The 17,368-nt window shown below is 46.8% G+C and overlaps 1 protein-coding gene across 8 annotated transcripts in view; it reads left to right on the top strand.

Moving 5' to 3' along the window:
* The window catches only part of LOC133628454 (transportin-1-like), a 103,481-nt gene that overhangs the window by 6,087 nt on the left and 80,026 nt on the right, over positions 1-17,368 (top strand). For 3 of the 8 annotated variants that reach the window (XM_062016620.1, XM_062016617.1, XM_062016618.1), the window contains one exon: positions 16,565-16,755. The exons of the other annotated variants lie outside the window; for them this stretch is intronic. In XM_062016620.1, the coding sequence (XP_061872604.1) occupies positions 16,611-16,755 (145 nt within the window). In that variant the 5' untranslated portion in view covers positions 16,565-16,610. The remainder of the gene's footprint in view (positions 1-16,564; positions 16,756-17,368) is intronic. 8 annotated transcript variants of the gene reach the window in all.

The raw sequence follows: 17,368 nt of genomic DNA, 5'->3' as shown, positions 1-17,368 counted from the left end.
TATTGATTACTGATCTTGATGAGGGAACAGAGGGTACTGTTAGCAAGTTTGCTAGTGATATTAAACTGGGGGGAGTGGCTGACACACCAGAAGGCTGTGCTGCCATTCAATGAGACCTGGACAGGCTGGAGAGTTGGGCGGGGAGAAATCTAATGAAATTCAACAAGGACAAGTGTAGATTCTTCCATCTGGGAAAGAATAATCCCATGTACCAGTACAGGTTGGGGAATGACCTATTAGAGAGTAGTGTAGGGGAAAGGAACCTGGGGGTCTTGTTGGACAGCAGGATGACCATAAGCCAGCAATGTGCCCTCATGACCAAGAAGGCCAATGGCAGTCTGGGGTGTATTAGAAGGGGTGTGGTTTAGTAGGTCCAGAGAGGTTCTCCTCCCCCTTTAATCTGCCCTCATGAGACCACATCTGGCATGTTGTGTCCAGTTTTGGGCCCCTCAGTTCAAGAATGACAGGGAGCTGCTGGAGAGAGTTCAGCGCAGGGCTGCAGAAAAGATTAAGGGAGTGGAGCATCTCCCTTATAATGAAAAGCAGAGAGCGCTAAGGCTCTTTAGCTTGTAGAAGAGGAGACTGAGGGGTGACCTCATTAATGTTTACAAGTACGTAAAGGACGGGTGTCAGGAGGATGGAGCCAGGCTGTCTTCAATGATGTCCAATGATAGGACAAGGGACAATGTGTATAAGCTGGAAAATAAGAGGTTCCATAGAAATACAAGGAAGAATTTCTTCACCGTGAGTGTGATGGAGCACTGGAACACTCTCACCAGATGGATTGTTAAGTCTCTTTTTTTGGGACATTCATAACCCTCCTGGATGAGTGTCGTGGTTTTGTCCAGCCAGGAACAAAGAGCCACAAGGGTGCTCTCTCAGTCCTCCCCCTACGGGCGGAGCGGGGAGGGGAACCAGAAAAAAGGAGGAAAAACCCATGTAGGTTGAAATAAGAACAGTTTAATAGAACAACACTAAGAAGAAACAAGCTCGGAAAAAAAAAAAAAAACAAACAACAGTTTTAACAGTAAATGAGGGGATATACAAAAGGAATGGTGCGTGCCGCAGCTGCTCAGCACCTGGGACCCAACACGACCGCTCCCGACCGGCAGCCGAGCCCATGCTCCTGCAGCCCCGCCCCCGACTAGCTCCCTGCCTATATGTACTGGGCATGATGTCAGTATGGTATCAAATACCTTTTGGCCAGCCCGGGTCAGCTGCCCATGCTGTGCCCCTTCCTGCTTCCTCATCAAAGTTAACTCTATCCTAGCCCAAACCAGGACATTCCACCCCTTATTCTATACCATCTACGTTATGCCATGCTGTTAAAGGGTGAGTGAGTTTTGCTGATCACCCCTTGGCTCTCCAGTTGGTGAATCAACTTATGAATGGGAATCACTGAATCTCTGCTGGTGCTATATTGCCGCCGGTGCACTGTTATGGTCGCAATTGGCACCTGTTATTCTTCCACCATCAGCAACCCCACAACAGAAGGGTCCTCTGAGAGGCCAGGCATGCTGGACACTTGTTCACTTTCCTCTGTCTCCACTGTAGCCCCACCAAAGAACCACCGGTACCCTTTTGGGTCCTTAAAATACCCTCTCTTAAGGTAGTCTATGCCCAGGATACACGGAGCTTCTGGGCCTGTTACAATGGGGTGTTTGTGCCACTCATCCCCAGTTAAACTCCAGCTTCTAACAAGGTTAGCTGTTGAGATCCCCCTGTCACTCCAGAAATACAAACAGATTCTGTCCCTTTACAACTTGATGGCATCAGAGTGCATTGTGCTCTAGTATCCACTAAAGCCTTGTACTCTTGTGGGTTTGATGTGCCAGGCCATCGGATCCACACTGTCCAATAAACTCGGTTGTCCCTCTCCTCCACCTGGCTGGAGGCAGGGCCTCCCTAGTAGTGGCCATGGCAGTCATTAGATACTTTTTGTGGAAAAGAGCTAGAAGTCCCCTCAAGGGGACTAGAATAGAGCTCAACCCTTCTATTCTGTCTAGGCAGTTGCTCACTGGAAACTGGAGCAGCATCTTTCCAGGAGAAATTGCTTCTTTGTAGCGGTCTTTCCCCGTAACTGCTGTGCCCGTGCCCTTAAGGCTGAAGTAGGTTGCCCATGCCACTTGTTCATGTTCTCTCCCTGGTCCTGCAGATAAGACCACAAAGCACCTTGTGGTGTCTGCCCTCTATATTCTGTTTTGAACAGAGGGACATCTACTAATAGCTGAAGTATGGACTTGGGCAGGTGGAGAGTGGGACATATCTTGTTTGAATTGGTGGAACTCTTTTGACGTTTTATCTACAGCTGAAACAACAGCCTGTAGGGAGGAAGACAGACTTTCTTCATATTGCTGAAGTTGAACACCCATTTCCCCCACTGTTTTCCCCTCACCTTCTTTCCAGGAGATGACTGCCAATGAATTAGCATAAGATGATGGTGCACTTTGCAGAAATCTTCGCCACATAGATTGTGTGCACTGGACCTCATCTGGGTCTGTTGGTAACTGCTCATTATAAATCATTTCCAGCACAGCTAACTCCTTCAGGTACTGGATACCTTTGTCCATTGTGGTCCACTTTCCTGGGTGGCATATGATGTCTTCTTTGAAAGGGTATCTTTCCTTCACACTGGACAAAAGTCTTCTCCAGAGGCTGAGGATTTCTGTCTTTCTTCCAATCGCCTTGTCAATACCGCCATCCCGGGACAGAGAGCCCAGCTGCCTGGCTTCCCTGCCCTCCAAGTCCAAGCTGTGGGCCCCATTCTCCCAGCATCGGAGCAGCCAGGCGACAAGGTGCTCGTTTGGGTGGTGGCTGTAATCTTTTCGCACTTCTCACAGTTCACTCAGGGACAAGGATCGGGTGATTATCTCTGGCTCTGACTCTGACTCTTCCTCCCGCTCCCGTGATGACACTGGTTCATCTTCATCCCTCAGAAGGCAAACTGATTTTTTTGTGTATTTCTTTTTCTGGACAGGAGCAACTGACACTGGCACAGGTTGATCCTCTGATTCAGGATCAGTGTCTGCTGTTGGGGTTAGGGCAGCAACAGCATCAGTTGCCTCAGTTTGAATAGCCACAGTTTTTGCTAATCTGTACAAGTAAAAAACTCTTCCAATACCTGTTCATATTCTTCTGCATGTCAATCCTTCCATAGCTGCCCAACCTCATAACAGTCTGAAAAACAAATTTTGCAACTCTACCCAAGAAAAACACCCTACCTAGAGGACAGAGCAATAAAACGACAATGGCTGGGACATTCCAAGTGCATTCTGAATTGTCAAAAACTATTGCAGTTAACTTGAATGAGTAAGGGAGGATGGAAAAAATGTGAAAATTACGTCCCTCCATTTTTCCCATGAACTGAGTGTCATTACTGTCTCTACATTCTGAAAATAAATGTCCAAGTTGTAGAAATGCCAACCAAGTCATGTACAAGTATTGGCCTAGCTCCATACCCAGTGATATAACCATACCATAAGGCAATAACAAGTATATCAGAACGAGTGCTTTCGTCCCTTTTCCAAAGGCAATAAACACTATCACAGAGAATACATAGTGCATATGAGAAATTATTGGCCAACACCATTTAAGCATATAAATGAACATTGTGACCAGCAGCTTTTTTGTTAACTAATATCAGAAATGTACACAAGAAAATTATTTCAGCCCACTGTGTCTTACTTCAACCCTGCGAGCCCCATGTTGGGCGCCAAATAATGTCGTGGTTTTGTCCAGCCGGGAACAAATAGCCACGAGGGTGCTCACTCACTCCTTCCCCTCCCAGCGGAGCGGGGAGGGTAACCAGAGAAAAGGGGGAAAAACCCATGTAGGTTGAAATAAGAACGGTTTAATAGAACAACAATAAGAAGAAACAAGTTCGGAAAAAAAAAAGTTTTAACAGTAAATGAGGGGATATACAAAAGGAATGGTGTGTGCCGCAGCTGCTCACCACCCGGGACCCGACACGACCGCTCCCGACCGGCAGCAGAACCTGCGCTCCCGCAACCCCGCCCCCGACTAGCTCCCTGCCTATATGTACTGGGCATGATGTCAATATGGTATCAAATACCTGTTGGCCAGCCTGGATCAGCTGCCCATGCTGTGCCCTTCCTACTTCCTCATCAAAGTTAACTCTATCCTAGCCCAAACCAGGACAATGACTTCCTGTCTGACCTACTCTAGGTGACTTACTATGGCATGGGGATTGGACTACATGATCTTTCGAGGTCTCTTCAACCCTTAAGATTCTGTGATTAATAAATCATAGAATCGTAGAATTATAGGCGATGGAAGGAACCTTTACAGATCATCTAGTCCACCCCCCCTCCAAAGCAGATACACCTAGATCAGGTCACAGAGGAACACGTCCAGGTGGGTTTTGAAGACCTCTAGAAAAGGAGACTCCACAACCTCCCTGGGCAGCCTCTTCCAGTGCTCTGTCACCCTCACAGCAAAATAGTTTTTCCTATTCTTAAATGGAACTTTTTGTGTTCCAACTCCTTCGCATTACACCATGTCCTGTGATGTCACATCCTCCTGACATCCACCATTTAGATAGTTGTAAATATTAATGTCATTGGCCTTCTTGGCCTCAAGGGCACATTGCTGCCTCATGTTTAATTTATTGTCAACCAGGACTCCCAGATCTCTCTCTGCACAGCTGCTCTCCAGCAGGTCAACCCCCAGCCCGTACTGGTGCATGAGGCTGTTCCTCCTCAGGTGCAGGATACAGCACTTGTCCTTGTTGACCTTCATAAGATTCCTCTCTGCCCCACTTTCAAGCTGTTTGAGATCCCACTGAATGGCAGCACAGCCTTCTGGGGAACCAGCCCCAGTTTGGTGTCATCAGCAAACTTGCTGAGGGCACACTGTCCCTTCATCCAGGCCGTTTGATGAAGATGTGGAACAAGACTGGCCACAGAACCAGTCCCTGTGGAACTCCACTGACCATAGGCCTCCAACTTCATTCTGTGCCATTGATCACCACCCTCTGGGCTCTGTCATTCAGCCAGCTCTCGTTCCACCTCACCGTCTACTCATCCAAGCCACACTGCTCGAGCTTTCTGATGAGGATATTGTGGATGACAGTCTCAAAAGCCTTGCTGAAATCAAGGTAGATGACATCTGCTGCTCTCCCCCTCATCTAGTCAGCCAGTTATGCCCTTGTAGAAAGCTATCAGGTTGGTCAGACAGAATTTCCCCTTGGTGAATCCATGTTGACTACCTTTGATATTTGTTGTCGCTACCGGCAACATCACCAGGCCGCCTGCATGGATCTTTCAGCCCAACCCCGCTGAGGGGACAAGATCACTACATACTCAGTATAGATGATGCTATATTCCAACTAATTGTTTACACCACATGCTTTTATCTGCTAACACAATCACTACAACCCGTGCTCGCCTCTTCTGTACCCTCCACCTCTCACGTTACAACCCGAGATCTTCCGGATGCCTACATCTCCTCCTCCCTAAGCTCGATGACTCCAGCATCCTGTGGCACAGGCTGATACATGATATGTCTGCCCAGCACACGTGCTAGCTGAGCCAATTGCGGGAAGATATAAACAGGTGCTGGTCGTGTTCCACTTCACTGCCCAATCTCGCCAATAGTTGAGTGATCCCAGCTGGATCTGCGTTACAGCGAACACTCTGAAGAACACGTCAACCTGCAAAAGAGACTCAGTAGACTGTTAGACTCATATCTCTGGTCGTATTCATTTTGCCGGGACCCACTGCTGGGTTCCCTCCTTTTCTACACAAGCATACCCTCGACCCAGACATCTGAGCTTCCACCCTGACTCCCACTCCCCAGTGTCGATTTGCTGTAATTTGACTGCTGGTAATTTATCCACTGCTACCGGTTCTTGCTCCCTAAAGTGTGCTTGCACCGGTACGGGTCCTGACCCTCGAACAAAATGGTTAAGGACGTACAGACAGCGTATTAAAATATCATGTTGCCTTTAGGGGGGTAATTCTATGTCCCATGCTCTCCCCCTCTCTAAATTGGTTGAGCTGTACTTTTAGAGTAGTGTGAGCGCATTCAACGATCGCCTGTCCCTGGCTATTGTGAGGGATACCGTGTACCAATTTGATCTGCCAGGTTTGACAGAATTCCCATGTCACATGGGAGGTGTGACAAGGCCCATTGTCAGTTTTGATTTGTTCAGGACATCCTAGGACAACTATACATTGTAGCCAGTGCCTGATCGCGTGGCGCGCTGTGGCTTGACGCTTGGGGTTAGCTAGTATGTAGCCACTGTAGGTGTAAGTGGTGACATGGAGGTGATGGTTGGGACAAAAGGGCTCATAAATTGTGACATCTGTTTGACAGATCTGATTCTGGAGCAACCGTCGGGGATTAACTCTGGCTTTCCATGGTAGCGTTGAAGCACATTGAGGGCAAGCAGCAACTATCTGCTTTGCCAGTTGGAGAGGGATCTTGGTCTGATGATGGTCTGAACTTGCTGAGGGTACATTCTGTCCCCTCATCCAGGTCGTTGATGAAGATTTTTAACAACATTGGCCCCAGAATCGATCCCTGTGGAACTCCACTGGCCACAGGCCTCCAACTCGACTGTGCCATTGATCACCACTCTCTGGGCTCTGTCATTCAGCCAGCTCTCGATCCACATCACCATCCACTCATTCAAGCCACACTGCCTGAGCTTTCTGATGAGGATATTGTGGGTGACAGTGTCAAAAGCCTTGCGGAAGTCAAGGTAGATGACATCCGCTACTCTCCCCTCATCTAGCCACCTGGTTATGCACTCATAGAAGGATATCAGGTTAGTCAAACAGGATTTGCCCTTGGTGAAGCCATGTTGACTCCCCCTGATAACCATCTTATCCTTCATATGTTCAATGATAACATTCAGGATGAGTTGTTCCATCACTTTTCCAGGGATGGAGGTGAGGCTGACCGGCCTGTAGTTTCCTGGATCATTCTTCTTGCCCTTTTTGAAGACTGGCATGACATTGGCTTTTCTCCAGTCCTCAGGCACTTCACCTGTCCTCCATGATTGTTCAAAAATGATAGAGAGAGGCTTAGCAATCACATCAGCCAGCTGCTTTTTTTATACACTGAAAAAAACCCCCACAGCTTATAAACAAAATTATTACACTTGTGCTAAAAGTAAAAATCTATAGCAGCTCTATTTTGCAAGGTTGCATGTCTAATACTACTTACATCACTAATCAAGCCTTCTAATGTTATTGGGGTTTGATTAGTTTGTTTGCTAAGCCAGCATCCTAATTTGCATAGCTGAGTTAATAAAGCAGATACTTATACACGCCCAGGATGGGATCCACATTCTGTCTAAAATTTTTTGGTATTGCCCGTAAAATTAAATATAACAGAAAAATCTATCTTTATAGATCCCAATAATTCTAACTCCTGTGGCTCTGTTGTCATTGTTGGTAACCATGAAATGATCAAATCCCAGTTGTCAGCTTTGCCATTGCCCCTACCAATGAGTCCAAAACACAAATCTAAAAACACCTTAGAAAGTTTCCACTGTAAGAAAACCACTATTCATCATCACAATTATAGCAAAATGCATGGCATCATGGCAAAGGATTGAGGATGGAAAGGATGAGTCCAGCGGTCCGTGAGGGCTCGGTCTGGTGGTGTTGGCGCGTGGGGGGGGAGGGGCACTCCGGAGAAACTTAACAGATGTTAACTTAACAGGGGTCTGGCTCACTCCGTGCTGTCCCCGGCAGCGCAGTCGGTATTACTCCTGCGTTTTCTTTTTCTTTGTCTCCCCTTGTGTGCCCGATGGTGCCCAGTCTAACTTGGGGTCGCCCCCCCCCACTCTCCCCTGATCATCCTGCTCCGTACCCCCGCCCAACTCCGCCCGCTCGGCATTCCCTGTCCGCATCCTCTGCAACTCGTCCCAGGGATAACCCGGCAGGCTGAATTTGACTGGGAAGCAACACTCCCGTGGGGGCTCTGCTCCGGGGCCGCACCCCTCACTGTCAAGTTTATCACATTCCACATCCCCACATAGTGACGGACCCGTCTACACTCCCAGATTCTCCACCTTCACGCTCGTCTGAGCCTCCTGATCACTACAAACTCTCTCCTCTGTCTGCGCTTTCCGCCCCTCCCCCTGGAGAGCTTCCTGCGCCGACAATCAAAACTCTCTCCTCTGCTGCCTTAGTCCGAGTCCTCTTAATCTCCCCCCATGCTTTAAGATGCTGATCCATCCCCTTGGTCCCCACTAAGGCAGCCTGTAACATCTCCTCCTCCACTGCCGTCCAATTCTGGACACTTAATAACTTTGTGGGTGCCCGTACTGCACCCCGCCTCCGCATCCATAGGATGCACGCGGCCGTGAGCGTGCATTGAACCCGCATGCCCACATCAAGTGCCACCGCCTTAAGTACCTTAATCACTTGTTCCAACTGTGCCATGGCCACAGACGTCCTGCGTTCCGCCCATCACATTGGGGTCACCATATGTTGCTGTTACCAGCAACATCACCAGGCCGCCCACACAGATCTCTCAGCCCACCCCCGCTGAGGGGACAAGATCACTGCATACTCAGTATGGATGATGCTTTATTCCAACTAATTGTTTACACCATGTGCTTTTATCTGTTAACATAAGCACCTCCTTTTACTCCACCCCGTGCCCACCTCTTCTGTACCCTTCACCTCTTGCGTTACAACCCGAGATCTTCTGGACACCTACAACAGATAACCATCTTTTCCTTCATATGTTTGGTGACAACACTGACTATGAGCTGTTCCATCACCTTTCCAGGGATGGAGGTGATGCTGACTGGCCTGTAGTTTCCTGGGTCACCCTTCCTTCTCTTTTTGAAGACTGGAGTGACATTGGCCTTTCTCCAGTCCTCAGGCTCCTCGCCTGTCCTCCATGAATGTTTAAAAATGGTGAAGAGTGGATTAGCAACCACATGAGACAGCTCTCTCAGCACTCTTGGATGCATGCCATCAGTTACCATATTTGCTAGACTGATGTCTCCGAGGGTGAGCCTTGGCCATAAAGACTGAAGTGAAGAATGCATTCAGTAATTGAGCCTTCTGTTCATCCTCTTTCACCAGGGAACCTTCTGTGTTCAGCAGTGAGCCTTTCCCCCTAATCTTCCTTTTACTGATGATATACTTGAGAAACCCCGTCTTGTTTTCCTTTACTTTCTTGTCTGGCTTTAATTACAAAAGCACTTTAGCCTTCCTGGTTGCACCCCAGCATGTTCTTGCAATGTTCCTTTACTCTTCCCAAGAAACCAGGCCCTCTTTCCACCTCTCATAGATGGCTGCTTTCTCCCTAAGTTGTCCCAGCAGATCTTTGTTCATCCATGGAGGCCTCCTGCCTCCTTTCCTGCTTTTCTACTTTCGAGGACACACCAATCCTGGTCTTGGAGGAAGTGGTGCTTGAAGACTGACCAGCTCTCTTGGGCACTTCTACCATCTAGGATCTTATCCTATGAGATCATTCCAAGCAGGTCTTGGAAGTGGCCAAAATTAGATTGTCTGATATCCAGGCTAACAATCCTTTGTGATGTGCTGAGGACTGGAGAAAGGCCAATGTCACTCACAGTCTTCAAAAGGGGCAGGAAGGACGACCCAGGAAACTACAGTCTGGTCAGTCTCATCTCCATCCCAGGAAAGGTGATGGAACAAATCATCCTGAATGTAGTCACCAAACATATGAAGGAAAAGGTGATTATCAAGGGGAGTCAACATGCATTCAGCAAGGGGAAATCCTGTTTGACCAACCTGATGGCTTTCTATGAGGGCATAACTGGCTGACTATATGAGGGGAGAGCAGCGGATGTCATCTACCTTGACTTCCGCAAGGCTTTTGAGACTGTCACCCACAATATCCTCATCAGAAAGCTCAGGCAGTGTGGCTTGAATGAGTGGATGGTGATGTGGATTGAGAGCTGGCTGAATGACAGAGCCCAAAGGGTGGTGATCAATGGCACAGAATGAAGTTGGAGGCCTGTGGCCAGTGGAGTTCCACGGGGACTGGTTCTGTGGCCAGTCTTGTTCTACATCTTCATCAACGATCTGGATGAGGGGACAGTGTGCCCTCAGCAAGTTTGCTGATGATACCAAACTGGGATGACTGGCTGGTTCTCCAGAAGGCTGTGCTGCCATTCAGCAGGATCTTGACCGGCTTGAGAGTTGGGCAGAGAGGAATCTCATGAGTTTCAACAAGGACAAGTGCAGAGTCCTGCATCTGGGGAAGGAACAACTGTATGCACCAGTACAGGCTGGGGATTGACCTGCTGGAGAGCAGCTTTGCAGAGAGGGACCTGGGAGTCCTGGTTGACAATAAACTAAACATAAGGCAGCAATGTGCCCTCGTGGCTAAGACGACAAATGGCATTCTGAGATGCCTTCGCCCACAGACTATTACATTTTATTGGGATATCTCTTCCTTCAGGCAGTTCAACGAGGGATGTTTTTCTCTTGCTTTCAGGATGCAGGACCATTTTTACTTTGGCTCTATTTTAGTAGCAGGGAGAGTTAATGGGATCATATTTGCGTTTGTAATTAATTAAATCCTGGGCTACTTCTCCCCAGCTCCACATCTTCCTATCTGAGGACCAGCGGTACTGATCGGGCGTAAGTCCCTCCAAGGCAACCGTAACTCTTTCGCTCTGGGACATTGCCTATATTTTCCCCTGTAGTTCTATTACAATTGGCTTTAAAGACTCGGGGAGTCCTCGTATGAAAGGGGGTAATTCATTCAGGATTTACAGGTAGCATCATTGGGGTTTCATGTCTGGACTCTAATTTTCAATCATACATCATCTGCAAGTGAGCTGCCTTCTGCACACTCTCCACTAATTGCTCAACAGTCCCCATAATCATGAGGGGATCTCCTCTCTCCAGAGGATTTAGGCTCCCTGCCCATTAGGTTGCCTGCTATGTCAAGGACCAGGGGGACCGGTGATGTCCAGGGGTCCTGGTCCCCAGTATCCTGCCTCCTTTTCAGTTAGCAAAATCTGATTTCCTCCCCTCACCAGTCAATGACACTCTCCATATATACTCAGTCTCCAACTCCTTGGGGGACTGGCAAAACTCCTTTTTCAACTTTGCCAACTCGTTGGCAGTATAGGAGATTGCCTTAGTTGTAACTTGTGAAGGATCTCCACAATCATCATCATAAATATACTCAGTCTTAACTAAAGATCGTAAGGCAGGCAATTCTAACTTCTCCAATTTCTCCCTAGCCACTTGCAAATTGTCAAAAGGATAACTAGCTTTGGATTTTGCAGGCATTTCCTTATGGGCTGTACCCTCAAGCAATTGCTTCTTAAAAGAGATCTGCAAACATCTCATCTGATCTCTCTCCTCCTGCAGTTGACCTTTCAACTACGTCACTTGTCCCTGGAGGGCCTAGACAAGGTTTTGGAGAAATTCCCTAGCTTCTACAGGAGCAGCCAAACTGGCACCAAGAACAGCACAGATGATACATTTTCCTTTTCCTGATGTTACCCTCGCATCTTTTTGTAAGGCACTTGTTTGATCAACCGCACTCTGCAAATTATGCCAATTTCTCTGGGCCCAGTCCACCCTGGGCACAGAGGGTCATGCATTATGTTTCTCTAAAAAATTATACAAAGCTCTTCCCAAAGGAGCAGTTTTACAATTGCTCAGATCATTCATCTTCTATAAAATGGAGAAGCAGTCCTCTCAGGAAGGCAACAGGGAAGTTTCAAACAACAGATAAGCCTGCCCTCTTATGTTCCTGAGAGGTCACGCGTATCTGGAAAACAATATGGCACTCTCATTCAAGAGATCTTGTCTGTGACACCAATTTAAATGTCCCCATCCAATGTCGGGAAGATTTCGTTGTGATCCCAAGAATGAGATTAAGATGTAAACAAGGTCAAATGCTGTATATATGAAACAACTTTTTATTATCAAAAGTCGAAAACTGTAGTGATAGACTAGAATAGAAAAAAATAAGGCAGAAATTAAGCAAGCTGCCAGCTGGGATTGCAGTGATGCACTGAAGCATGTCAAACCCGCTCAGGTTTTCTGAAGGAGGAGCACTGCCATGACCAAGTGCTACCATGCTATATGCAAGCCCCCAATTTATTATAAAGAATTACATCATCTCGGTTTTGTTTTTACATCCTGCTGACCTTCAGATTTTTCCTGTTTTCCACTCTCATGCTGCTACTTCTCACAATTTGAACAGGGCATTCCGTAATGTTACCTCATTTGCCTACAATCAGTTTCATAATCTGAAGGTCAGTTACATTTTTTGCTAAGCACCAGTTCTTTATTCCCACATTTCCCCCTTCTTTGTTTTGTAGCTTCATTTTCATGGTGATCATTACAATCAGTTGCAATTCAGCCTTTATTTCATAGAGAATGATGTTACTCACCCATATCAAAGACAGCAGGAGATTCTTTCTCTCCACTCCAGAAGGTAACCTTAAGAGGCGTCCCTGCTCAATGGGGAAGATTTTCAGACACACTCCAAAGGAGAGTATGCAGAAATCCTCTCACCCCACAGAAATGGGACTGGACTTTTATAAAAGTGACTGACTGTTAGTCATCTTGTTGTTGAAAATATATCTCCAAAGAGATAGCAGGAACATCTAGTTTCCCTCAACGATGTTATCACAGAGATGTCTATTTCACTGCCCATTAGCTCAAGAACCTTCTCATCTTCTAAAGTTATCCTTGGAGATAGTCAAGTCAGGCTGATCTGTAACGATCCTTTTCCACTAGAAAACAGCATGACCTTGAGCTTATATCTTTTCCCTAGGCAAATTGCCCTACTAAACTCAACCTCGTGAATGTAGTCAATCACCTTTCCCTCATGAAATGATAATGCAGGTACCTCTTGCCTCCATGCTATAAAAGTGCCTCATACTTTATATGTCATCATCAAGTGTGTTAAGAAACATCATTCTCTCTATATTTTGGTGTATTTATTTTAATGTGGCAGGCCTAGGTGGTGTTAATCAGTTTAAGTCTTGAATTAAATACCACACTTCCAGATGTATGATGATTATTAAGACTAGGCATAACATGTTTACTATCAACAACGCTATTTCAGGATGTAGTATTCTATTCAAGATTCCAGTAGCAGTTGGAGATCATCCAAAAAAAAAGGTCGCACCAGTAATATTCTCCATCCTTTTTTACCCATTCCAGCACATGAGATATGTTCTGTGTGTCATGGTGAACTGTAATCAGTAATATGTAGTTGCACTGTGTATTCTGGTACACAGTCCTCAGTATAGAGTATCATAGAATCATAGAATGATAGGGGTTGGAAGGGACCTTTAGAGAACGTCTAGCCCAACACCCCTGCAGAAGCAGGTTCACCTAGATCAGGTCACATAGGAACATGTCCAGACGGGTCTTGAAGACCTCCAAGGAAGGAGACTCCTCAACCTCCCTGGGCAGCCTGTTGCAGTGCTCCATCACCCTCACAGTGAAATTGTTTTCCCTTATATTTAAGTGGAACTTTTTGTGTTCCAGCTTCTTTCCATTATCCCTTGTCCTGTCACTAGATAAAATAGAAAAATGTGATGCCCCATCCTCCTGACATCCACCATTTAGATATCTGTAAATATTAATAAAAAATTAGTCTCTTCTCTAGACTAAACAGCCCCAGTTCCCACAGCCTTTCCTCATAAGGAAGATGCTCTAGTCCCCGATAATCCTGATGTTCCTGCACTGGACTCTATCCAGAAGTTCTCTGTCCCTCTTGAGCTGAGGAGCCCAGAACTGGACACGGTACTCCAGATGAGGCCTCACCAGGGCAGAGTAGAGGGGGAGCAGAACCTCCCTCGACTTACTGGCCACACTCTGCACTTGTCCTTCTTGAACCTCATGAGATTCCTCTGTGCCCAACTCTCAAGTCAATCAAGGTCCCGCTGAATGGCAGCACAGCCACTGGTGAATCAGCCAGTCCTCCCAATTTGGTGTAATCAGCGAACTTGCTGAGGGTACACTCTGTCCGCTCATCCAGATCGTTGATGAAAATGTTGAACAAGACTGGCCCCAGAGCCAATCCCTGTGGAACTCCATTGGCCATAAGCCACCAACTCAATTCTGTGCCATTTATCACCACTCTCTGGGTTCTGCCATTCAGCTAGCTCTCCATCCACTCATCCAAGCCACGCTGCCTGAGCTTTCTGATGAGGATGTTATGGGAGACAGTGTCAAAAACCTTGCTGAAGTCAAGGTAGATGACATCGGCTGCTCTCCCCTCATCTAGCCAGCCAGTTCTGCCCTCATAGAAAGCTATCAGGTTGGTCAAACAGGATTTCCCATTACTAAATCTATGTTGAGTCTCCTTGATGAGAGTATATAAGAGTTACTGTGTCCAGTACCAGAACTGCAAGGGTGGGGGAGTAACTTTATGCAATTCTGTATAACCTACAGTCATTCTCCAAATGCCATCTGATTTTTGGACAGGCCAAATGGAGTTGTGAAAGTCAGTCACAGTTTCCCTAACAATTCCTGATTCTTGAGGTGCCTGAATGGTTTGGGTAATTTCCTCCTCTGCCCCTGGAATACGATATTGATTTTCATTTACCAGTTTGCTATGCACAGGCAGCACAACTAGATCCCACTTTGGGATCAGTTAGAGATAGAATGGCAAATGCTGCTTGGGAAGTCCCGAAAATCCAGGAGAGCTAATACATGTAAAATACTGGCATCTCATAACCTAGCGGTGTGATGTCAGTCAAATTTTCCATGGCTTGCTGAGTACAAAGATCTGCATACTTGGTCCTCCAAATGCAATACTGTGCTGGTGTTGACACTGTTTTTATAAGTGCTTGTCAGTCCCATGGGACCAATTGATATCCATTAGAGATCCCCTCCAATATACCCATTTCCAATGGACTCTGAAGCTTTTCTGCAATTCTTTAAAAACCTCATACGTCAGGGACTCATGTTGCAGCTATTGGTGGGGTCTTAAAATCACTGGCAATGCCACAGGGTTCCCATTATTTAATGCTTCCCTAAAACATGCCTGTAAACTAGACCCTTTTCCCTGGACTTCTACCAGGAATGCCTCACGAGGGGAGTGGTTGGGATTCTGAGGGGGAGTGCATGAGGTGAGTGAAGCTGCGGCTGCTCAGTTCCACTGTGCATGCATGGGTGTTGCCGCCACCAGCAACACCACCAGGCCGCCCGCACGGATCACTCAGCCCACCCCCACTGAGGGGACAAGGATCACCACACACTCAGCATGGATGATACTTTATTCCAACCCCTTGTTTACACCATGTGCTTATATCTGCTACCACCAGCACCTCCTCTCACTCCACCCCATGCCCAGTGCCTACCACACACAGGGAGGGGGATGAATAATTTGGGGGCTGGGATTCTAATTTCTCATCTTTATCTTTTGCACCCCGACTTGTTTCTCTTGGGGAGGGGGAGGTAGGGGGATAGGCACTGTTACTTCTTTCTCTTGTTGAGATGGGATTTCAAAGGGTTCTGTTATCTCTCCTGTCAGTGATTATACAGCCAAATAAATCAATCACCACATAATCACAACAGAGGTAGGTACTGCAAGCCCCAGCTCCTTTTTAGTTTAAAACTCATGTCCGACCTTGCATCATAATACTAAATCTAAACTTCCTTCTGCTGGGAACCATGTACAATATCTCCTAATAGAGCACAATAATTCTCAACTGATCATCTGTTACCAAACATTGGACAGCCTTCAATAGCTGCTTTAATACTTGCATATAGAAAGGCCAGATCCCATGATTTTAAATGAATGAGAGTGTCGGATGGACCTGGGTTGGTGGCGATGGGAGGCGGAGGGGGGTGGGTGCCACTGGTCGGTGGATGCTGAGGACCTGGAGTGCTGGGTCCAGTGAGGGCCCTGTGGGAGGGGGAGAGACGAGGGGAGAAGGAGAAAAGAAAAAAGAAAAGAAAGGAAAAGAAAGGAAAGGAAAATAAAGGAAAATAAAATAAAAGCCCCTTATGAACTTAAGTATTCTGGCAGCTTCCCATAGCCAGATGTTGTTTTCTGGTATGCACCAGATGCAGAAAAAATTTTTTAGTCCCGACATTGTTCCTTCTTGGCATACAAGCATGTCGCTGTGTACTTCACCTCCCAATGGGGCACCACTTGCTGGTTCCGGTGCAACCAGGATCGGGGCGATACGCTGAAACTTACCAAACCCACTCAGGTTTACTTGAAAGGGGAGCATTTCCATGAGCAAGTGCTACCACACTGTATGCAAGCCCCCAATTTATTGTAAAGAATTACATCATCTCAGTTTTTGTTTTTACGTCCTGCTGACCTTCAGATTTTTCCTGTTTTCCATTCTCACGCTGCTGCTTCTCGCACTCACAACAGGGCATTCTGGAACATTACCTCAGTTGTCCACAATCAATCTCATAATCTGAAGGTCCTTTTACATTTTTACTAATTACTAGTTCTTTATTCCCACACAAGCATGTGGGATAGAATTGCAAGAATAGTCACCAGTATTGATCTGCAGTGTCCCAGGGATCCAAGTCTGTCGGTGTTCCAACAGTGGACGATTACACAGTCTTTGTCTCAATGGGCCCTTTTTTTTCTTGTTCAGGGTCACAGTGCCCAATGAAGTTTTGGCATGACTCCATCTCCCACCAATGAGACTTGCATCTTACCCAATGCAGTGCTGTTCACAGAATCATAGAATCTCAAGGAATGGAAGGGACCTCCAAAGATCATCTAGTCCAACACCCCCTGCCAGAGAAGGACCACCTAGAATAGGTCACAGAGGAACTCATCCAGGTGGGTTTTGAATGTCTCCAGAGAAGAAGACTCAATAACCCATCTGGGCAGCCTGTTCCAGTGCTCCGTCACCCTCACAGTGAAGAAATTTTTCCTTGTACTTCTTTGGAACCTCTTATGCTCTACCTTGTACCCGTTGCCCTTTGTCCTATCATTGGACATCATTGAGAATAGCCTGGCTCCATCCTCCTGACACTCACCCTTTACATATTTGTAAACATTAATGAGGTCACCCCTCAGTCTCCTCCAAGCTAAAGAGCCCCAGCTCCCTCAGTCTTTCATCATAAGGGAGATGCTCTACTCCCTTAATCATCTTGGTGGCCCTGCACTGAACTCTTCAGCAGCTCCCCATCCTTCTTGAACTGAGGGATCCAGAACTGTTCACTTGACTGCTGCATGGCAGGGGACTTTGTAACTCTGGGGCCTCTCACCTTTCCTCAGGGTGCTCCTTCTGATAAGGAGATGATAATAAAGGTGGTTATCTCCATGACAACAGCATGTCTCCATTTGGGCAAACAGTCTTTGAGACAAAAGTTCTATGACTGATCTCTGTCAGTGGGTCTACCTCAGAGCCAGGAGATGTTTCGAGAACTGTTTACTGGGACAGGACTGC

Source organism: Colius striatus, chromosome W (genome assembly GCF_028858725.1).
Source record: "Colius striatus isolate bColStr4 chromosome W, bColStr4.1.hap1, whole genome shotgun sequence".
In the NCBI taxonomy this organism is placed as follows: Eukaryota; Metazoa; Chordata; class Aves; order Coliiformes; family Coliidae; genus Colius; species Colius striatus.
This window is presented reverse-complemented; position numbering and strand designations above follow the sequence as displayed.